The 23,851-nt window shown below is 44.7% G+C and overlaps 1 protein-coding gene across 2 annotated transcripts in view; it reads right to left on the bottom strand.

Annotated features, from left to right (window-relative positions):
* Nucleotides 1-23,851, bottom strand: part of stap2b (signal transducing adaptor family member 2b) — a 52,810-nt gene that overhangs the window by 6,390 nt on the left and 22,569 nt on the right. For both annotated transcript variants that reach the window (XM_080213015.1, XM_080213016.1), the window contains exons 4-11: nt 23,736-23,792; nt 22,172-22,341; nt 20,094-20,225; nt 18,813-18,882; nt 17,106-17,208; nt 14,911-15,006; nt 12,638-12,709; nt 1,314-1,346 (exon numbers count right to left, since the gene is read on the bottom strand). In XM_080213015.1, coding sequence (XP_080069141.1) covers nt 1,314-1,346; nt 12,638-12,709; nt 14,911-15,006; nt 17,106-17,208; nt 18,813-18,882; nt 20,094-20,225; nt 22,172-22,341; nt 23,736-23,792 — 733 coding nt within the window. The remainder of the gene's footprint in view (nt 1-1,313; nt 1,347-12,637; nt 12,710-14,910; nt 15,007-17,105; nt 17,209-18,812; nt 18,883-20,093; nt 20,226-22,171; nt 22,342-23,735; nt 23,793-23,851) is intronic.

Here is a 23,851-nt window from a genome sequence, read left to right as displayed (position 1 = left end):
CCTCACCTCAGGCAAGGTGAGCCTTTATAAATTACCTCGGTCAGAATAGGAACTGGACCCACATAGTTGGCATTTCTCTAGCTGTCCAGCCAACTGAGCTAAACCGATATTATAGATAACAGAGATATAAGGTATTAGTTTCCCAGAGGACGATTGTAACAATCTTATAACTCAAATTAGCATGTTATCATGTAATATTAATGTCTATAAAAAGGGCCACACCTTCATTTCTAGCATAAAAGTGATTAATTTGCTAATGATGTTTATTTTTTTAAAAATGCATATATTTATTGAATAGTGATAGAAAACCCGAAAATATTTATAGCGTCTGTAAATTCTCATTAGGTTTTTTTTATTATTTCATGGACCTGGGCGTCGCTGGCTGGCCAGCATTTATTCCTCATCCCTAGTTGCCCAAGGACAGTTCAGAGTCAACCACATTGCTGTGGCTCTGGAGTCACGTGTAGGCCAGACCAGGTAAGGGCGGCAGATTTCCTTCCCTAAAAGGACATTAGTGAACCAAATGGATTGTCCTAATTTCTTTGTGGTGGCAAGCAAAAGCAGGTGGGTAAGAGCCAGTAAGTGGTCTGCAGGGTCTTTTGCCCCCCGCTAAGTGTTCGATGAAGGAAAACGTTCGAGGGCCAGTGCCCTCTTCTATATTCTAAACATTTTGTTGAGAGGCCACAGCTCAATCAATGTCTGGTTAAAGTGTTATTATCAAGGCTGCTGCAGATATGGAGGAACGTGATCTCAATCTGCCCAATAATTCCCCACGCCATGAGCTTTCAAATCGTACCAAAAGGTACTGACCAAAAGTTCGATTCCATAGGATTTATTCATTCACCGCACAGAAGCCGGGATAATCTTGTCTCCTAATAGCGCTTTTATTAGCAATCAAGGTAAGGAGGAGAGACAACATCATCCTGTCGTGCAGACTGTGAAAGAGATTCAGAGGAAAAAAAATGGAAGAAGCCCACCAAGCGTCATTACTGAGCCCTGCTTATTGTAATATGGGCTCGTTGTATTATGGGGTCAGTTTAATTCAGTTTCCTGGATAGTTGGTTAGCTACATCAACAACAAGGATTCAATTCCCAGACTGGCAGCAGTTATTTATAAAGGCCCTGCCTTCTCAATTTGCTCCTCCCCTGAGTTAGTTCCCTCAGGTTAAATCACCACCAGTCAGTGCCAACAGTCATCGGTGCTATGACGACTTTACCTGTTTAACATGGGCACCTTTGTCCTTGACAGAAATTAACATTTTATCCTCATATCACTTTTAACATCGATTTACTTGTTGTTTTCACAGGCTTACCTTGTTTTTTGACTTGACTCAGCTTCTCAATTTCTGAGGAAAGAAAAAACATTATATTCTCAACTCGTGAAGAATGGGAAAGCATGTACGCTATAATCATAGAATCATACCACACAGAAGGAGGCCACCATGTCTGCACCAGTTCTTTGAAAGAATGCTCCCCTTAATTCCATTTTCCTGTCTCCCCCACCCCCAACCATCGTCCAGCCAATTTCTCCTTTCCAAATATGTATCGAATTCCCTTTGAAAGTTACTATTGAATCTGCTTCCACCACTCTTTCAGATATTACGATCTGGAATGCACTGAGAGGTTGTGTGAAAATACTCCACTTTTTTCCCCACAGGAGATTTAAAACCATCACCTTGGTTACTGACCCTCCTCCAGTATGACCAGCTTCTTTCTATCTGATTAATTAAGCCCTCATGACATTAAATCACCCCACAGCCTTCTCTGCTCAAAAGGAGAAAAATACCAGTTTCTCTCATCTCTCTATTTTATTGGAGTTCCTCACCCCAGGTACCAGCTCTGACAAAGGGTCACCCAGACTCGAAACATTGGCTTTCTTCTCTCTCAGTTAGAAGTCTCACAATACGAGGCTAAAGTCCAACAGGTTTATTTGGTAGTAAACGCCACTAGCTTTCGGGGTTTGCCCCTTTGTCAGTTCTGATCACAAACAGAGCATATAATGGCACACACAACTTACCGAATACTGATTAGAATGCGAGTCTTTACAGCTAATCAAGTCTTAAAAGGTGCAGACAAGTGGAGATAGCATTAAGCATAGGTTAAAGAGATGTGTATTGTCTCCAGACAGGGCAGTAAGTGAGACGTTGCAAGCCCAGACAAGTCATGGGGGTTACAGATAGTGTGACATGAACCCAAGATCCTGGTTGAGGCTGTCCTCAAGTGTGCAGAACTTGGCTATCAGTTTCTGCTCAGTGACTCTGCGCTGTCGTTTGTCGTGAAGGCCACCTTGGAGAACGTTTACCCGAAGATCAGAGGCTGAATGTCCATGACCGCTGAAGCGCTCGCCAACAGGAAGAGAACACTCTTCCCTGGTGATTGTCGAGCAGTGTTCATTCATTCGTGTTGTAGCGTCTGCATGGTCTCCCCAGTATACCATACCTCGGGACATCCTTTCCAGCAGTGTATCAGATAGACAACATTGGACAAGTTGCAAGAGTGTGTACCGTGTACCTGGTGGATGGCATTCTCATGTGTGATGATGGTATCCATGTCGATGATCCGGCATGTCTTGCACAGGTTGCTGTGGCAGGGTTGTGTGCTGCCATGGTCACGGTTCTCCTGAAGGCTGGATAATTTGCTGTGAACAATGGTCTGTTTGAGGTTGTGCGGTTGTTTGAAGGCAAGAAGTGGGGGTGTGGGGATTGCCTTAGCGAGATGTTCATCTTTAACAATGACATGTTGAAGACTCCAGAGATGATGTCGTGGCTTCTCCGCTCTGGGGAAATACTGGACAACGAAGAGTACTCTGTCCACCTTGTCCCGTGTTTGTTTTTGAGGAAGCTGATGTGGTTTCTCGCTGTGGCGTGTCAGAACTGTCAATCGATGAGTCGAGTGCCATATCCTGTTCTTATGAGGTTGGGGAGACCATGCAGGTGCTACAACAACAGATGAATGAACACCCTCGAAAATCACCAGGCAAGAATGTTCTCTTCCTGTTGGGGAACACTTCAGTAGTCACGGGCATTCGGCCTCTGATCTTCGGGTAAACGTTCTCCAAGGTGGCCATCACGACACACAACAGCGCAGAATCGCTGAGCAGAAACTGATGGCCAAGTTCTGCACACGTGAGGACGGCCTCAACCAGGATTTTGGTTTCATGTTACACTATTTGTAACCCCATGACTTGCCTGGGCTTGCAACATCTCACTTATTGTCCTGTCTGGAGACAATACACATTTCTTTAACCTGTGCTTAATGCTATCTCCACTCACATTGTCTGCACCTTTAAGACTTGTTTAGCTGTAAAGACTCACATTCTAATCAGTACTCTGTAAGTTGTGAGTGCCTTTACATGCCCTGTTTGTGATCAGAACTCCCACTCACCTGACGAAGGGGCAAACCCCAAAAGCTAGTGGCGTTTACCACCAAATAAACCTGTTGGACTTTAACCTGCTGATGAGACTTCTTACTGTGTTTACCCCAGTCCAACGCCGGCATCTCCACATCATTTCTTCTCTCTCCACAGATGTTGTGGACCTGCTGAGGTTTTCCAGTACTTTCTGTTTTATGTTTCGCCATTCTGATAGATCTCCTCTGTACCCTGTCCAAGGCTTGAAATCCTTCCTAAAGTGTGGTGTCTAGGATTGAACACAATCCCCCAGATGGGGCTTGAAAAGCGATTTATAAAGGTTGACTATAATCTCTTTGTTTTTGTAAGTTATGACTCTATTTATAAAGACATTGTTTTTTCATCAGATTATCAATCCATCATCCAAGATTCAAAGATTTTTGTCTGTGAATCCTATGGTTTCTCTGTCCTCAACTCCTGATAAAACTTTACTATTTCATTTGCATTACCTCTTCTTATTTCCTCTCTGCATCATTTCACATTTCTTTGCATGAAACCCAGACCATCCCAGCCCAGCCCAAGGCTGCCACAGTGGTTAGTGTTGTTGCCTCACAGCACCAGCGACTCACGTTCAATTCCGGCCTCAGGTAATTGTGGGGAGTCTGCATGTTCTCCCCATGTCTGTGTGGGTTTCCTCCCACAGTCCAAAGACGTGCAGGTTAGGTTGACTGGCCATGCTAAATTGCCCTTTGTGTCGGGAGGGATTAGCAGGGTAAATGTGTGAAGTTACAGGGATAGGGCTAAGATGGGATTGTGGTCAGTGCAGACTCAATGGGCCAAATAGCCTCCTTCTTCACTGTAGGGATTCCATGATTCTATTAAATTTTATCTGTCATGGGCCTGTCCATTTCACCATAATGGGAATACTACCTAATATGTTTTATTCATAGGTGGACAGTAGGATATTTGCAGGTAAGTGTGTTAGTTTTGTGCTGTTGCACTGTGCCTATTAGGACCTGGTTTAGGACTGCCCCGAGTTCAACAGTAACTTCCTTAAACTATTTCCTTAGCAAATATTCAGAGCCCTATTGAGCTGCCTACCAGTGAATGGCTTACCTTAGCTTGTCCTGGAGAAATATAAGAACATAAGAAATAGGAGCAGGAATAGGACATCTAGCCCTTCGAGACTGCCCCACCATTCAATAAGATCATGGCTGATCTGAAGTGGATCAGTTCCGCTTTCTCCCCATAACCCTTAATTCCCTTGTATGTCAGAAATCTATCTACCCGTGACTTAAATATATTTAGCGAGGTAGCCTCCCTCACTTCAACTGGCAGAGAATTCCAGAGATTCACCACACTTTGAGTGAAGAAGTTCCTCCTCAACTCTGTTCTAAACTGACCCCCCTCAAACTTTGAGGCTGTGCCCTCTAGTTCTATTTTCCTTTCTAAGTGGAAAGAATCTCTCTACCTCTACCCTATCTAGCCCCTTCATTATCTTGTAAGTCTCTATAAGATCCCCCCCTCAGCCTCCTAAACTCTAACGAGTACAAGCCCAGTCTATTTAATCTCTCCTCATAAACTATGAGGTCATTTTTCTGTGACTGATTCTGGAGCAGTGTTAGCAGAGTCTGGAGGCAGAGCCCCTTCATACAAAAAAAAACATATTGTAGGAAGTCCAAAGATGGTAGGTTAATAACTAAGAATCTCCAGTTCAGCATTTACTTATTTGTAGCCTCTCCCCTCAAGGTATCAACATCCAGATGCAATTCTCCCCAAAAGGTTTTCAGTGTCGAATTTGCGTAAAAACTGGAGTAAATCACGCTGGTTTTTCAGTGGAAGTTTCAAAATGAATCTCCCACATTCTGCTGAGTGCACAATTCTGTTGAAAAGCTGTGAGCAGGGCCTGTCCCCGGTGGAGAGGTCGGCAACATAGCACTGAGCGGGCCACTGCGTGTGTGCTAATCTATCAGCAACAAGATTGGCGCGTGCGCAGTGGCCCTGCACTGCCGCTAACCCAATCATTGGCCAGCCCCATGTGGGAGGAAACCAGAGCACCTGAGGGAAACCCACACAAAGGGAGAACATGCAAACTCCACACAGACAGTCACCCAAGGTCAGAACTGAACCAGTAATTGAATCCAGGTCCCTGGTGCTGAGGGGCAGCAGTGCTAACCACTGCGACTGGGGTTGTTCACCTGTGTTCATTAGTCGGCCAGGAATCGGTTAGCTCAGATGGCTGGTTGGTGATGCAGCCCAATGAAAAATGATGTCAGTATCCACTAGATGGGGCTCTGAGCATTCTTTACACTTTGGTCTGGGACAAGTAACGAATGAAATAGGAGGAGAGTAGACTATTCAGCCCTTTGAGCTTGCTCAGCTGTTCGACAAGATCATGGCTGATCTGATTGCTGCTTTAACACCATTTTCCTGCCTATCTCCCTTAACCCTTAACTCTTCGATCACCAAAATGTCTGTTCAACTCATCCTTGACCTAACTTCAATGACCTAACTTCCACTGCTTGTTGTGAAGAGAAGATTAACAATCCTCAAAGAGAGGAAATTCCACCTCATCAAGTCAAGGGAGACCTTTTATTCCCTCCCCCACTTCCCCAAAGCAGCATGGTGGCACAGTGGTTAGCACTGCTGCCTCACAGCACCAGGGACCCGGGTTCAATTCCCGGCTTGGGTGACTGTCTGTGTGGAGTTTGCACATTCTCCCCGTGTCTGTGTGGGTTTCCTCCGGGTGCTCCAGTTTCCTTCCACAGTCGGATTAGGTGCATTGGCCATGCTAAATTCTCCCTCAGTGTATCCGAGCACGCACTTGAATGTGGGCAACTAGGGGATTTTTCACAGTAACTTCATTGCAGTGTGAATATAAGCATTACTTGTGATTAATAAATATACATTTAAGAGGAACTACCCTCCCATAATCACCCTGTCAAGCCCCTTCAGAATCTGAGACTTTAAATAAGATCACCTCTCATATTTCTAAACTCCAGTGACTACAGGCCCAATCTTCACAACCTCTCGTTAGCTAACCTCTTCATCCCTGGAATCAGCTTCATCTCAGAACACGAGAAAACAAGGAGGTCCTTTAAATATGGAGACCAAAGCTGTACACTATGCTCCAAGTGCAGTCTCACCAATGCCATGTACTGCTGGAACAAGACTTCCCTAATTCCTATTCCATTTCCCTTTAAGTAAAAGCCAACACTGCATTTGTCTTCCTAATTAATAATACCAGCATGCTCACTCTATGTGATTTATGCAGATCCATCTGCACTGCAGCATTCTGCAGTCTCTCTATATTTAAATAATATTCTGTTTTTCTGGCTTTCCTGCCAAAGTGGACAACATCGCATTAATTTCCCTCATATTCCACCTGCCAATTTTGACTCCACTTGATTAATCTATTTACATTCCTTTGCAGGCTCACTGGGGGAGTTTTCTCATCCTGTTACCCCCCCACCTCCCCACAAAGGAATCATTGCAGGCGGGGTGGGCGGAAACAGTCCATGCAGATGTCCATTCTTTAGGCAGGATTTTCCAGTTTTGGGGTGGGTGCATCTAGAAAATCCCACCCTTTGTATCCTTCTCAACTTGCTTTCCTACTTATTTTTGTATTATTAGCAACTTTGTATACAATATCGTCTTTATCTAAGTCGGTAATATAGATTATGATTACAGCTCCAGCACTGATCAATGTGACACTCCACCAGCCACAGTTTGCCAACCTGAAAATTATCCTAACTCTGTTTCCTGGCGTTTGTTAGTCCTTTAGCCATGCTAATATAACACTAACCCCATGAACCAAGATTCCTTACCAGTGACATCTAACACCTGGAAGGATAAGGACAGCAGATGCATTCCCTCCAAGCCACATACCATCCTGACCACCACCCTTGAGAAGGTGGTAGTGAGCTACTTTGCTGAACTGCAAGAACAACAGCAGGTTAAAATCCAACAGATTTATTTGGTAGCACAAGCCACAAGCTTTTGGAGTGCTGCTCCTTCATCAGGTGAGTGGGAGTTGTGTCACAAACAGTGCATATAAAGACACAAACTCAATTTACAAAATAATGGTTGGAATACAAGGCTTTACAGGTAATCAGGTCTTAAAGGTACAAACAATGTGTATCTTGTGAAGAGAGGGTTAAGCACAGGTTAAAGAAATGTGTATTGACTCCAGCCAGGACAGTTATGTTAACTGCCCTAGCTGGAGTTAATACACTGTCTTGCTTACTGTTAACATACAGTTAACTGTCCTGGCTAGAGCATGAGGGTACAGATTGTGATTGATTACAATTCTGCTGCTGCTGCTGACAACCTACAGCACCTCGTGGATGCCCTGTTTCGAGCTGCTGGATCAGTTCAAAGTCTATCCTGTTTAGTACCATGGTAGTGCTACACAATATGGTGGAGGTAGTACTCAACTTTGCCTCCACAAGGACTGTAGTGATCACGTGGGAGAGGAGACTGAGCTCAGCAGGGGGTCAGCCAAGGGACTAGGAAAATTGACACCATCAGCAGCAGCACTTTCACTGTAGACTGGCTGTCTATGCATATACATGAAATGGACAGTGCAGACAAAGATGTCCTATCAACAGGACATAGCTGAATGTCCTTGCTAACAGCACCAAAACTGGTCATTTAATCATGTCTTTATTACATTGTCTGAATGGACATTCCATCTGTCCACCACTAAAGATTATGACATTACTGATGCAACGCGATTAATCAACTATTGTCTTGGGCCTACCTCTTTGTGTTATATGTAAATAAGTTACCGGTGTGCATGACTAAAAACAATTATTTTTTTTACTAGAAGTTCTAAGAAATGTCCTATACAAATGAGCAGAGCAGACTGAAGAAGCCTTAGGAATTCTTCAGTTCTCTCCTTATTGATAAGAAGGCAATAAAGGGTCCATCACTTGCAAATGCTGTATCCGAATATCTTTCGAGCACTGACAGTTATTTTTGCCAATACAGTCACGGACAGACGCATCTGCAAAAGATAGGTTGGGGAGGACGAGGTCAAGTAAGTTTTTCCACCTTTTTTGTTCCCTCACCACCTGCCACAGCCCCAGTCCAGTAACTTTAGACTCAGCTATCTTAGTTCATAGTGAGTCACTCTTGGTGACGGACATTGAAGTCCCCCTTCCAGAGTACATTCTGTGCCCTTGCCACTCAGTGTTTCCTTCACATGGGGCTAGATTCTCCAACCTCACCCAAAGCTGGGATTCTCTAGTCTCGCTACAGTGAAGAGCTGAGCGACGGATTCTCCATTCTCGCTGACAGCTGAACTGCCAGAGAATTCCAGCCACGGTGTTCAACATGGAAGAGTATTGATTCACCAACTGCGCTGCTAAATGGTAACCAGTGGGAGGCTTCTTTATCATGTTTGACCTGATGCCAAAATGCTTCACGGAGTCAGGAATCAGTGTCGAGTGCTCCCTCCTGACTGAATACCACTGTGACACACCTCTGGTGTGCCTGCTGGCCCATTGCCTATGCCACTACCTCTCCCTGGGTTTTATCAGGTGAAACTCAATCAGAAACATCAGACAGGGTTTTACTAGCCCTTAGGCAGCGCGCCAGGGTATGTGCTGCACCTTCCTGCTGCTGTACTATTTTGTTATCTGTCGCTCAGCCATTCACAGCAGCGAGACTGGAGAATCCCAGCTGTGGGCAGATGTGCCCCATAAATACCCCCTGCTTGGAATCCAAAGGATTCATCTACATTTTGCTCATGTCAGGGGGGAGGCCAGTGCCACTGAAATCACTGGGCTCTGGGGAGGGGGCCCTCTGACGACAATGGCTAGCACAAATGGCAGTGGCATTGCCAGCACTGTTGGGGCTAACCTACCTGACCCCCAACTTGCCCCCAACCCCATTTACACCTCTTCAGGGACGCCTGGCCAGAGGGGTGCCCTCTCCTTGTGGCTGAAACCTTAGTAATTGCCACCACTAGCAGTGGCACTGCCAAGCTGCCAGCTCTCCAACTGAACCAGCAGCTCTTTGGGGGGGGGGGGGGGGGTGGTGGTGTGGGTGGGCAGGGGTTGTAGGTTCTGGGTAAGACTAAGCCTCATTGTCTCCTGGCACTGAAGGAAGTGAGGAACGAAGATGGACTCCTACCAACCACATATAATCCAAAACCATTGTTTTAGCCTCTGCCACGTAGGCAGCAAACCCAAGACCATGGCATCTAAAGCAGTAATGGGCAACCTAAGCTAGTGAGTGGGTCACGAGTGGCACTCCATCTCAGTGAGCCACAAGATTGAAATCGGGCTTGTTCACTAAGCATGATCCCATGAATAAGATGAAATACATTTAATACACGCCAAATATTTCATAACACATTGTAGAAAATGCCGACTCATTTATATATTAATAGAACTATCATCAACTTTAAAGCAAAATAAATATTTCCACTTTGGACACAGAGGGAACACAGGGTTCTCACTGTCAATGCTGCGTCTCTCACTTCACTTTCTCTTGCTTTACATTTATATCACTTCAGTCATACCAGTAGGGAAAAAAATAAGTGGAGAGAGATCAGTAGAACTCTACGCTGGGACAACGGTGAACAAAATGTCTCGTGGGTCACATTTAGAACCCTGATGAGCCGCATGTGAGGGTTGCAGGTTACCCACCTCTGTTCTGGAATGACAAGATGTGGAGATGCCGGCGTTGGACTGGGGTAAACACAGTATGAAGTCTCACAACACCAGGTTAAAGTCCAGCCAGTTTATTTGATAGTAAACCCACAAGCTTTCGGAAACACTGTTCCTTTGTCAGGTGTGTGGAAAGTTCCTTTTTCCACATAGCAGTTACGAAAGCTTGTGGGTTTACTATCAAATAAACTGGTTGGACTTTAACCTGGTGTTGTGAGGCTTGTTACTGGAATGACAAGGGCACCAGATACATGAGAACAGCACCACCTGTAAGTTCCCTCTCTAAGTCACTCACCACCCTGACTTGGAAGTATAGTCTCCATTTCTTCATTGTCACTGGGTCAAAAATCCTGCACCTCCCTCTCTAACAACATGAAGGGTGTGCCTACACCACAGGGACCATAGTCCTTGGTTGTTCAGGTTTGGCCTAGTGCTTCATGTCATTAGTGCGTGCCTAAACTGGATGAGATACTGGGCAAGATGACAGCTCAGTGACTATCGCTGATTGCTGTGCAGACACATGGATTTGGGCCGGTGTCTGTGGGAGTTTGTGCATTCTCCCCGTGCTTGTGTGGGTTTTCTTCGGGTGCTCCGGTTGCCTCCCACACCCCAAAGATGTGCTATTAGGCTGATTGGCAGGAATAAATTGTCCCTAAATCAGTTTCCCTCAATCTGGATGGTCATAAAACATTAGACAGGGGTCATGGGTGGAGAGGGGGACTGGTGGTGTTGAGATGGCAGCGCAGGCACGTTGGGCAGAAGGGCCTGTTTCCCGGGCTGATTTTGTTCTTTGTATAGTGGTTGGAGAAGCCACCTTCTGAGGCAATTAAGGATGAGCAACAAATGCTGGTCCAGCCTGCGACACCCACATCCCATTAATGAATTTTAAAATGTTATCAAATGAGCAGCAGTGGTGCAAGGCAGCAGCTCACCTTCACCTTCCAAAGGAAGGCGAGGCAACAGTTGGTGCTTTCGCTAATGAGGGAGCAATGAAAGAAAGACAGTAGGAATGTACTGACAAAATAGAGACTCAAGCAAGTTTGTGTCAAGAAGGGCGTGCTGCAGATTGGAGGTGAAATAGTTAGCTTCTTTAGAAAGGAATTTCAATTGCTACTGATTTACCACAAATTCTTGAACTCTGCCTGAAAGGACTACGTAGCAATCTATCTGACTGGTGCAGCTGTCATGTGTTAAAGACTATTAGTTAATAAGTAGTCTTGAAGCAGCAAGATCAACCTACATTTATATAGCACCTCTGAAGTAGTGAGGGCAACACCAGATGCTCCACAGGGGCATTATTAGCCAAACTTTGACATCAGGTCACACAAGGGTTAGGTGATCAGAAGCTCGGCCAAAGAAGCAGGTTTTAAAGAGAGATTTGAAAAGGAGAGAAAGATGAAAAAAATGCAGCCAAAAAGAAAGGCCCAGCCATCAGTGATGGAACAATAAAGATTGGGATGTACAAGGGCCGGAAATTAAAGGAGCAGAGAGATCACTGAAGGCTGTAGAGCTGTATGAGGTTACTAAGATAGGAAAAGGTGAGAATTTAAAATCTGGGGCATTGCTAGGCTGCAAACGCCAAAGTCTGGGCGCTTTCCTTAAGGAAATGTGATCTTGATAAATTGACACAAAATCCCAGTTGTTCCAAAGGGATTTATCAGAGCCTCTCGAGTCTTATCAGAGTTGATATTTCCTGACAGCCTCTGGCTAACATCTTAAATGAGCTTTCTGGCTCTCAGCATGTCCAGATCACTTCTACTCACCATGATTCTGTTGTCAGCTCATACATTACGTTGAAACTACCACAAATGTTGCAGTAATACAAAGTTTATTTTAGGATAGGAATAGTTTTGTTATTGGAACGCTGGTCATGTGCAATGTCCCAAACTGCACAATGTTAAAAGACTTTAAACAATGTGAAGCTTCAGCATGTGGATCTGGCAGTTTCAAATTCATTCCTAAGTTTGCGCTAAGTTTTCTAAACCCAGCTAAGATCTGTGCATCAGCATTCTCGGGCCAATGAAGGCCCTATTTCTAATGGCTGTAAGCAACTGTACTCAAAGGTGTCTATATGGATATTGAATGAGTAGGGCAGCATGGTAGCATAGTGGTCAGCACTGCTGCCTCACAGCGCTAGGAACCTAGGTTCAATTCCAGCCTCGGGTGACTGTGTGGCATTTGCAAGTTCTGCCCATCTCTGCATGGGTTTCCTCCCACAATCTAAAGATCTGCGGGTTAGGTGCATTGGCCATGCTTAAATTGCTCCTTAGTGTCAGGGGGATGAGCAAGGTAAATGCGTGAAGTCACGGGGATAACCCTGGATTGTTGTCAGTGCAGGCTCGATGGGCCAAATGGCCTCCTTCTGTACTGTAGGGATTCTATGAATTGTCAGAGCTGTAATACTCACTGGCTTGCACATAAGCGAACAAGTCTCTAGAATAAGGTAATGTATGAAAACATGTGTGAAATCTTATCCAGTCAGTACCAACAGAAAATAAATTGGTGAAAATTGGAAAAGAAAAACATAAATAATGTATTTGAACAGATCACAGCAGGATGATAAATCACATTTAACATTTCACCAGTGTGGCTTGGAAATATAACAAATTACCATCATCGTTGAGGTACTCTCCTTCCGGTTCTACTATTGTAGGAATCTTTAGATTTGGTTTCCCTTCCTTAACTGTGAAGAAAGATTTAAAATGTAGGAGTCAAGAAAGATAAAAACATGAGGGAGAATCTGAGATATATATATATAGCTACTTGGATACGATTCCTTCATTAGGCTGATTAAAGGAAAATAGAATAACTCTAACTTAAAAGTCTTTAAAATCAACTTGAAGCATTTTACCTACTTTGTTATTCTATAATACATTTTTAATAATACATTACTTACTGTAAATACATTTTTAAAAGCCTGATTTTGATGATCTTCTTATATCATCCAATGCTTTTCTCAATTTTATAATCAGTTCAAAGGCTGTTAAACACTCTGGATTCTCCGTCCTCGCCTGCAGCTGGGATTCGCCAGTCCCGCTGCAGTGAATGGAGATTTGGCTGAGCGCCAAGTTCTCCGTTCTTGCTGGCGGCAGCAACTGCGGGGTGTGAACAGCCAGAGAATCCCAGCCTTTACTATTTGTTGACATTGTTGCCTTCTTATTCTTCACCTGCTGCTGTTGTCTCCATGCCTCCCATCATTTGGTTGGTTTGTCCAGCTAACTTCTCTGCTCTTTTTGGTCATTCTTCTAATTTGATTTGATTTATTATTGTCACATGTATTAACATGCAGTGAAAAGTATTGTTTCTTGCGTGCTATACAAACAAAACATAACGTTCATAGAGAAGGAAAAGAGAGAGTGCAGAACAAGGTCATAGCTAGGGTGCAGAGAAAGATCAACTTAGTGCAAGGTAGGTCCATTCAAAAGTCTGATGGCAGCAGGGAAGAAGCTGTTCTTGAGTCAGTTGGTACGTGACCTCAGATTTTTGTATCTTTTTCCCGATGAAAGAAGGTGGAAGGGAGAATGTCCAGGGCGCATGGGGGTCCTTAATTATGCTGGCTGCTTTGCTGAGGCAGCAGGAAGTGTAGACAGAGTCAATGAATGGGAGGCTGCTGTGTGTGACGGATTGTGCTACATTCACAACATTTTGTATTTCCTTGCGATTTTGGGCAGAGCAGGGGCCATACCAAGCTGTATGTTTTCTATGGTGCATCTGTAAAAGTTGATGAGAGTCATTGCGGATATGCTAAATTTCCATAGTCTTCTGAGAAAGTAGGGTGTTGGTGGGCTTTCTTAGCTATAGTGTCGGCATGCGGGGATCAGGACAGGTTGTTGGTGATCTGTACACCTAAAAACCTGAAGCTTTCGACTATTCCTACTAAGATCACACTTTCACACTTCCTTTTCTGAGGGTAGGTAGCCACCCCGACACAAGTTACTGCTTTTTATCTTTCAATTACAGATTGATGGGCTGTGCATTTCCAACACTTTCTTGCTTTAGTTTCAGCTTTCTAGACTTCACTGATATTATTGACACACACCCTGGCTTCTCCGTCTGATCAAGCTGATGAAGAATCCTCACCTTTTCACTGAATCCTATCTCACTTCAAATTTTCTTTTGAAATCACGATACTGCCTGTTTCATTTATTTACCCATTAACCTGATCGAGGTGTACAAGCTTAAGAGGGGCACGGATAAAGTGGATAAGGAGCAGCTGTTCCCCTTAGTTGAAGGGCCAGTCATGAGGGGACAAAGTTCCAGGTGAGGGGCCGGTGTAGGGAGGATGTGAGGAAAATCCTTCTTACCCAGATGGTCTGGAATGCGCTGCCTGGGAGGGTGGTAGAGGCGGGTTGCCTCACATCCTTTAAAAAGTATTGGAATGAGCACTTGGCACACCATTTGGGCTAAGTGCTAGTAAATGGGATTAGATGGGAAGTCAGGTTTATCACGCATGTTGGTGCACATTTGATAGGCCAAAGTGCCTCTTCTGCACTGTATGATTTTATGATTCTATGAATTACCCTCAGGCAGAAATGTTCCTCTGATTTCCCTTTACAATCATACATTAATTCTGAATTTATGGTTCCACATATGACGCTTCCCCCACAATGATCAATCTTGCTAATCCTTCCTTTCCCTGGTCTGTGAAAACACAGTCATCCCGTAAAATTTTCCCATCCCTCCTGAAAATTTGACAGACCGTGCAATGGTCCATTGACCTTGGGTGGGAATTTCCGGCAGGAAAATCCCCACCAACATCTTTGATTCTTTTTTCCCCTCAACTTCAGGTGCCTAATAATTGGAATTTTCTTGTAAGCTGTTCTCTTCTCGAAGGCGACAGTGCCCCTGACGTTACAGAAAGCCACTACATAATTATCTGATTACCTGGTGGGGGTGAGATACAAGCTGGCGTCTTGATGGGTGCCTGTTGTTGCTTCTGGTGGATCAGTTCTCCACTCTCAATATCTTCCTTCACATAACCTGAACGAAAGACAAGCATCATGAATAGTAACACAAAGTGACTTTGTTTTTAATGCTGCATCAATACAATAGTGTCATCAGGCATGTATCTCCTCTCTGAGTCAAATATCTCTCAAAGTCAGAATTTTAGAATAATCCTGTGGTTCATTTTCCCAGTAGAAAACTGGCAAGATTGGGATTGGATCAGTTGTCAATTTTACATAAAATAAATTGCGTGTAAAACCAAGCAGTGGTTTAATAAAGGCAGCCAATCAGTGCACATCAATTTCCCATCAAATTGGCTGAGGTTAAAGTTGGTCCTTTGTCTTTTCAGTTTGAAAATAGATTGTGGGGTAGCACAGTGGTTAACCCTACTGCCTCACAGTGCCAGGGATCCGAGTTCGATTCCCCGCTTGGGTCTGCACGTTCTCCCCGTGTCTGCGTGGGTTTCCTCCAGGTGCTCTGGTTTCCTCCCACAGTCCAAAAGACGTGCTGGTTAGGTGCGTTGGCCGTGCTAAATTCACCCTTAGTGTGCCCGAACAGGCACTGGAGTGTGGTGACTGGGGTATTTTCACAGTAACTTCACTGCAGTGTTAATATAAGCCTAGTTGTGACACTAATAAATAAATAAAGAGGGGATATAAAAACTAGTAGAATGGCATGTAGTTATGCATGACACATGAATTCATGGCCTTTGAACCAAACGGTGACTTTTGGCCCAGCTATATAACGTTAAACTTCTGACAAGCAAATATAAGAAAGAATCTGAATTTATATAGCATCCTGAACACATCCAAACGTGTTTCATGTTGATTACATAATTACTTGAATTACGCAGCCACCATTATATGGTCAAATACAGTAGCAGGTTTACACACAGCAAGTCATTTAAACAATAACCAAGATTAATAACCAGTTTATCTATACTTAAGTGTTGTTGACTGAGGGATGAATGTTGATAGGACACCAAGGAAACTCACTTCTCTTTTTCAGATATATTCAGCTGAACAGATAAACAAAATGTAAGCCCAACAGTCTAATATTCCCAGCTCTTCAGTTTCTAATGATCATCTGGCTACTCAGAAGAGTGGTAACACTGACATTCCCGCACTGCTACCTCAGGTTGTCAGCACAGGTCAAGTGCTGAGGGCCACGTATCATAACGCCTAGACAGGTTTTACTAACAGAACCAAATGAGTCAACTCAACTGTTTCTCTGTATTTTTACAGCAACTGAATAATACACACTTACTTTCATATCACCAAGTTTGAATCATAGAATCTCTACAGTGCAGAATGAGGCCACTCAGCCCTTTCATTCCCTGCCAACCCTCTGACAGAGCATGCCACCCAGACCCACATGCTCACCCTACCAATCCCCTAATCTACGCATGCTGGGTCATTAAGGAGCAATCTAGCCTGCTCAATCCACCTAACCTGCAAATCTTTGGACTGTGGGAGGAAACCAAAGTACCCTGAGGAAACCCACGCAGACACGGGGAGAATGCGCAAATTCTACACAGACAGTGACCCAGGGCTGGAATTGAACCCGGGTCCCTGGTGCTAGGAGGCAACAGTGCTAACCACTATGCTACCGTGCTGCCCATTGGTCTAGCTTCAAAATGGATTGAAAAAAACTAACTTGCAAACAACACAAATAATCATAAGGATATACAATTGTTCATTGTCTTGTTTATATTGTCATATTAACATCTTAGGTATGCCCCTAACCATCAGATGATCAAGTCCATTTACAAGAATGAATAGAATTAGTGTAACCAAGAGATTATCCGTGGCAAAACTTTAACTTGTGGCAGACTCCATTACTGCTATTTTCTGACCTTATTCAGACAAGGCTCGTAAATTCCCCCCCCCCCGAGGCCAACGGTGAATTCTGTTCTGCGAACCTCACCTGTCTCGATTCCGGGACGGGCGAGACAGTAAAATTCTGGCCTATGTTTTCTGTGAATGAAAGAGGAATACCTTGCACAGAACAAGTCTCCCAGGCTTCCCTTCCCTTCCCTGGCATCTCATTGCTAAAATCCCATACATTCAGTGAAATTATCCGTTGAATGTGAGATGACCAATAAATTACAAAAAGAAACAAAAGAATGAACATACTCAGGTTGACTTCATAATCCATGCACCTTTCTAAAGGCTTCAAAGCTCCATTGGTGCATTTAACGAAATGGTCAATTATCTCCTGCTGACTGCAACACAAGACCTGGAAAATACCAGAGATTTTTTTCACAACTTTCATCTGATTTATTTCATAGGGAAAGTGGAGGGTTGGCATATAAGAACTCTTTTACCCCCATGCTGCACCTATACTGTTAGTGTGGGAGAACTTTGTTTTACAAAGGCATTGCAGTTAGAACATAAGCTAAATCAGGAAGTTCATAAGCAATAGGAGCAGAATTAGGCCATTTGGCCCATCGGGTCTGCTCCACCATTCGATCACGGCTGATATGTTCCTCCTCCCCATTTTCCTGCCTTCTCCCCTTAACCTTTCAACCCATTACCAATTAAAAATCTAACTCCTCCTTAAATTTAATCGCTGTCCCAGCATCCACTGCACTTTGGGGTAGCAAATTCCACAGATTCACAACCTTTTGGGAGAAGTAGTTTCTCCTCAACTCTGTTTTAAATTTGCTACCCCTTATCTTAAGACCATGACCTCTCGTCCCGAGCTGATGCCAGAGATGAACACAGAGAACATCTGTCAGGAGGAGCGAGTTCCATTTCACTTTAGTAGGGTATCTAAACCAATTTGCCACCACATAATATTAAAGTGAGGGCAATGCTGAAGTCATTTCATATCAGCATTGAATCTGGTGAGGGGAGGGGAGGGATGCATGGGGTGGGTTATAGTTCTACGTACCATATTTCTCCAGCAGCACAGTGGTTAGCACTGTTGCCTCACAGTGCCAGGGACCCGGCTTTGATTCCTGGCTTGGGTCACTGCCCGCGTGGTGTTTGCGAATTTGCACATTATCTACGTGGGTTTCCTCCAGGTGCTCCAGTTTCCTCCCACATTCCAAAGATGTGCAGGTTAGGTGGATTGGCCAGGCTAAATTGCCTCTTAGTGTTCCAAGGTGTGTAGGTACGGGGAATTAATGGGGTATGTACATGGGGTGATGGAGATAGGGCCTGGGTGGGATGCTGTATTAGAGAGTCGGCGCAGACTCAATGGGTCGAATAGCCTCCTTCTACACTACAGTGATGCTATGAATTACATACACTTTAGTATGACTCACCACATATAACACACATAGGCGTTAGAAGCTTTGGGCTGTATTGTAACCAAGCTCACTTTAAACACACCTGACACCCACAGAGTCACATGTTCCAACACTGCTCACAGGGTAGCAATGAGAGCACTGGCTGACTGCTCCTATAACTCAGGGGCTGCAAGGCTAACTACAGCATTGTTAATGCTGCCCTCGCTCAGATTCAAAACTTCAGCAGGAATCAAACCCTCCGTGCCCTATATGGTCCAGCACGCCTGTGAAAGGAATACCTACCACCTGAGCCATTCAGACTCATTTATTTTTTTTGATATAACAGGGTAATTACACAGATGGATGCATTCATAACGTGGCCAAACAGGTTGAGTGTCAATCTGTAAATCCCTCAACAGCTGGTGGTAAGAGTGGGAAACACTCCTGGTCAGGCATACTTGATGTGGAGTGGCGCACTCAATCTAGAAGCCCCTGGAGTCAGACTACTGACCTATTCCAGGAATAACCAGCTATAGGAACAGATGAAAGTCTGCCTTCGTGCACCACTAGATGCGTGAAGAGAATTGGAATACGGTTGCTTACTTACTCCATTGTCAATTTCAATGACGTATCCGTTGTCCGCACAGCGTATTCGGTAGTGCTTTACAAGTGCATTGCTGAAAATGCAAAACACAATTTTATTCTAACATAATCTAAAAAATTCTCACATCTCGTACTCTCAACACATGAAATCCGAGAGTAGGAAACACTCAGGACCTGAAAACTGTGTTTTCAGGTCCCCTCCACTTTGGACAGGTTTATAAAGCCTAAACAGTGCATCAGTTAATCAATTAGTTTATTTTATTTATTAGTTTCACAAGTAGGCTTACATTAACACTGCAATGAATTTATTGTGAAAATCCCCCAGTCGCCACACTCCGGCACCTGTTTGGGTGCACTGAGGGAGAATTTAACATGGTCAGTGCATCGAACCAGCACATCCTTTTGGACTGCGAGGGGGAACTGGAGCACCTGGAGGAAATCCATGCAGACGCGGGGACAATGTGCAGACTCCGCACAGACACTGACCCCCAAGCCGAGAATCGAACCCAAATACCTGGCGTTGTGAGGCAGCAGTGCTGACCACTGTGCCACCATGCAATCCCAATTGTTTTCACCTTTGATGGACATCCTGTATTATGAGCTTTGGCTCTCCACCAAGTTCCCTCTAAAAGACACCATTCTATTGCTTTGTGTTTCCACCTTGCCTGCCTGGCACCTTTAGGTTTAAAATGCTATTGTAATTTGCTGAGTTTGTCTCTTATTTGGACAGATGCTTTGTGTACCTAACATTTATAACCTAACCATTGGTCTTCCAGTTTCTTCCCACAGTCCAAAGATGTGCTAGTTAGGTGGATTGGCCATGCTCAATTGCCCCTTTGTGTCCCAAGATGTGTAGATGAGGGGGATTAATGGAGTAAATGTGTGGGGTTACGGACATAGAGTATGCATGGGATGCTCTGCTGGAGCCTGATGGGTGCAGACTCAATGGGCTGAATAGCCTCTTTCTGCACGATAGGGATTTTATGATTCTATCCAGAGTTTGCATATTCTCTCTGAGTGTGTGGGCTTCCTCCCACACTCCAAAGCTATGCGGGTTAGGTCGATTGGCCATGTTAAATCGTCCCTTAGTGTCAGAGGGATTAGTAGAGTAAATATGTGGTGTTGGGGAATAGAGCCTGGGTGGGATTGTTGTTGGTACAGACTCGATGGGCCGAATGGCCTACTTCTGCATCGTAGGTATTCTCTGATTGATTAATTGTTTTTAGATGACCTGAGGAGTCCAAACAGCAATAACTATTATAAATTCAATTCATTTCATTCTTACTTATTGAACATTTGCCTTGTTGTAATTGCGAAGCTCTTCTTATCATGGCCGGGTCTCATTAACATGTTTCCGTACTCCATATTCCTCTCCAACATAATCTCAGCTTCAACACGCGTAACCATGTAGTAGCAACTGGAAGCAAGATAAAAACCAGTTAAACAGAACAGTATTTAACTAAATGGCAATCTGTACATGCACAAAGCCAGAATTACATTAAGAAAATTTAAGGCTTTCACATCAAAGTCCTTTGTCTGGTCTTTTAATGGAGGTGCTGATTCCTTCAAAATGAACAGGTAAGCCCTTTTATTGAAATATAATTTCATACAAATATTCATAGGACCACAACGCGCAGTGTAATTTCAGACTCAATAGAGCCATAGAAACCTACAGTGCAGAATGAGGCCATTCGGCCCATTGGGTCAACACTGACCACAATCCCACCCAGGCTCTATCCCCATCCCTCCATGATTTACCCCAGCGAGCTCCCCCTGTCATTAAGGGGCAATTTAGCACAGTCAACGCACCTAACCTGCACATCTTTGGATGGCGGGAGGAAACCAGAGCACCCAGAGGAAACCCACACAGACATGGGGAGAACGTGCAAACTCTACACAGACAGTGAACAAAGCCGGTATTTGAATCCAGTCCCTGATGCTGTGAGGCAGCAGTGTTAACCACTGTACTGCCCAGTATTGCCCAAACTAGCATTATCGGGGCTTCCCTCTGCAATTTGATTTTATTTATTATTGTCACATGTATTAGTACACAGCGAAAAGTATTGTTTCTTCTGTGCTGTACAGACAAAGCATATCGTTCATAGAGAAGGAAACAAGAGAGTGCAGAATCTAGTGTTACAGTCATCACTAGGGCATAGAGAAAGATCAACTTAATGCAAGGTAAGTCCATTCAAAAGTCTGACAACAGCAAGGGAAAAGCTGTTCTTAAGTCGGTTGGTACGTGCCCTCAAACTTTTGTACATTTTTCCCAATGGAGGAAGGTGGAAGAGAGAATGTCTGGGGTACGTGGGGCCCTGATTCTGGAGTAACACCTTAATCTCTAAATCATACAACTACAGAACAGTCAGGTTTCAATTTCTGATTTATGCTGATTAACTGATCAAACTATGTTGGCAGTTGCGCTCCAGAGTTGGGTGAGAGATGATTATGTTCATCCAGTGCTTCTGACTGTCATCATTTTTCTGACAAAGCAGGGGAGTGAAAGGTTATCGGGGGTAGGCAGGAATGTGGGGTCGAGATTACAATTAGATCGTCTGTGGGCCGGACATCTCCAGTCCGGCACACCCCTCTGCCGCCGCCAGAGGGACGGAGAATTTGGTGTTCAGCCAAATCTCCATTCACAGCAGCGAGGCTGGAGAATCTCAGCCATGATGTCACTGAATGGCAGAACAGGTTCAAGGGGCCAAATAGCCTTCTCCTGCTCCTAATTTGTACGTTTGTGTGTTCATTTGAAGATTATAGATTTTAAATGAGGATAAAATTAGGCCTTAATGATGCTCTCCATACAGCAGAAGAGTTTCATAGACAGTACAGGAGGCCATTTGGCCCATCGAGCCTGCACAGACCATAATGCAACCCAGGCCCTATTCCTGTAACCCCATATATTTACCCTGCTAATCCTCCTGACAATAAGGGGCAATTTAGCCCAGCCAATCAACCTAACCTGCACACCTTTGGACTGTGGGAGGAAACCGAAGCACACGAAGGAAACCCACGCAGACATGGGGAGAATGTGCAAACCCCACGCAGACAATGACCCGAGGCCAGAAGTGAAACCATGCTAACCTCTGTGCCCGGTGCCAACATGAAGTTTGTCCATGAAAAATGTCCAATTTGGTGATGTATCAGGAGTGACCAGCACCTCTGGAACCATAGGACAGTAAGGACTCAACACGTTCAACACAAGGGATTGAAGAAAATAAAAAATGAGAGGATGGACAAACATAATGCCAGAAGATCACACCCCTCCATTTCCTCCACTGCCTATGCGCCTCTTCGCCAACCTAACCCCCGTCCCACTGCCACCCCTTTGCCCCTTCCTCCCGTTTCCAAAGCACACACCTGGGCGCGTTCTCTACATCATCGTAATAGTCTTCGATTGGCTCTGGGGTCTTCGGGCGTGACGGAAGAGGTGGAGGTGCTGACTTTCTGCGCTGTTTGAGTTCTTCCTCCATCACCGCCTTAAGTCTTTGAAACTGTCCAGGGAGGAGAGCCAGGTCGGGAATCTCCAGCTGCAGAAAGAAAACATGCTGAACAGTATTCGGATCAAAGCAACTTTCTTACCTCCGTTCCACTAATATATGCAAAATATTTCATTTTCCTTATTTGCATCTGTTTGGGAATGTAACATTGACAGAGCTTGGAGTGCCACTTCCCTGAGGCATTGCTCTCAAGTATTCCAGGAACTAGAGAAATATTTGTACTATTTAGTTCCTAATTGACCTGTCCCTTTGAGGCCACCAGTCAAGCATTCCCTTTAGGAATCCAGATCATTGGAACTGCTCGTAAATTGCTGGGGTTAATTGGAGGTCAGTAAATTGCTCATTTTGTTAAAAATGGGATATTTTGAAAATGTAAGCTAGGCCCAGGATACATGCGGAAGAGGGAGGCTGTGGGAGAGCTCCCTCTTGGCTTCTCTGTGCACTCCATGGGTCAACACAGTAAGAAGTCTCACACAGCACCAGGTTAAAGTCCAACAGGTACATTTGGTAGCAAACGCCACTAGCTTTCGGGAAAAGTCCAACGCCGGCATCTCCGCATCATGACTCCATGGGTCGGGAGCGTGGCACAGTGGTTGGCCCTGCAGTGCCTCACAGTGCCAGGGACCCAAGTTCGATTCCCGCTTGGGTCGCTGTTTGAGCAGAGTTTGCACGTTCTCCCCGTGTCTGCGTGGGTTTGCTCTGGTTTCCTCCCAAAGACGTGTTGATTAGGTGCATGGGCCATGCTAGATTTTCCCTTAGTATACCTGAACAGCCGCCGGACTGTGATAGTTAGGGGATTTTCACAGTAACTCCATTGCAGCGTTAATGTAAGCCTACTTGTGACACCGATAAATAAACTTCAGCTCTCGTATCTCTCTTGCGCAGCAGGAGGCGGCATGCCATTGGCCGCAGTGTGACATTCCAGTCCTGCCGTTTTCAGTGGGATTTCCATTTATCCCATCACACACCACCATGGTGGGGATGTACAGTTGGTGGGACTCAAATATCCCGCCAGCGTGACAAGCCAGCCAGTTCCGGCCTTCTTCTGGTTAAACTAATCCATTCCGTTTTGTTTACTCTCCCAACCTTGCATTCATTGCTAGCGTATCTCAAAGCAGACCGCTGAAAAAGGTGGACAACAGATCCTTCAGAGTCCTAGCAATGACCTAAACAATCCTCACTTTCAAGTGACTTCACTTAAGCATTCGAAAGGAAGTTATCTGAAAAGGAAGAACGTGCAGGATTACGGGGACAAAGCAGGGGAATGCAACCAGGGGAGTTGTTCATTCGGAGAGCTGGTGCAGACATGATAGGCCACATAGCCTCCTCCTGCGCTGTACAAATCCAATGGTTTGAGTAGCGTTTCTTCCACTACTTATCCAGGCTACAACTGACATTGAAGTGGCAATAAGATCTGGGCTCACCTTTGCAGCAGTGTGAATGAAGCCTTTCCATTGCTCTCGACTCTCCAGACTATCTGCCTGAGGACGAGAAAGATACAATTAGAAGGAGCTGTAGGAATCGAGGGCTGTTTTTGTAT

Source organism: Carcharhinus amblyrhynchos, chromosome 26, assembly GCF_965287045.1.
Source record: "Carcharhinus amblyrhynchos chromosome 26, sCarAmb.v2.hapA, whole genome shotgun sequence".
NCBI lineage: Eukaryota > Metazoa > Chordata > Chondrichthyes > Carcharhiniformes > Carcharhinidae > Carcharhinus > Carcharhinus amblyrhynchos.
The sequence above is the reverse complement of the archived record's forward strand: the minus strand, read 5'-3'. Positions and strand labels throughout refer to the sequence as shown.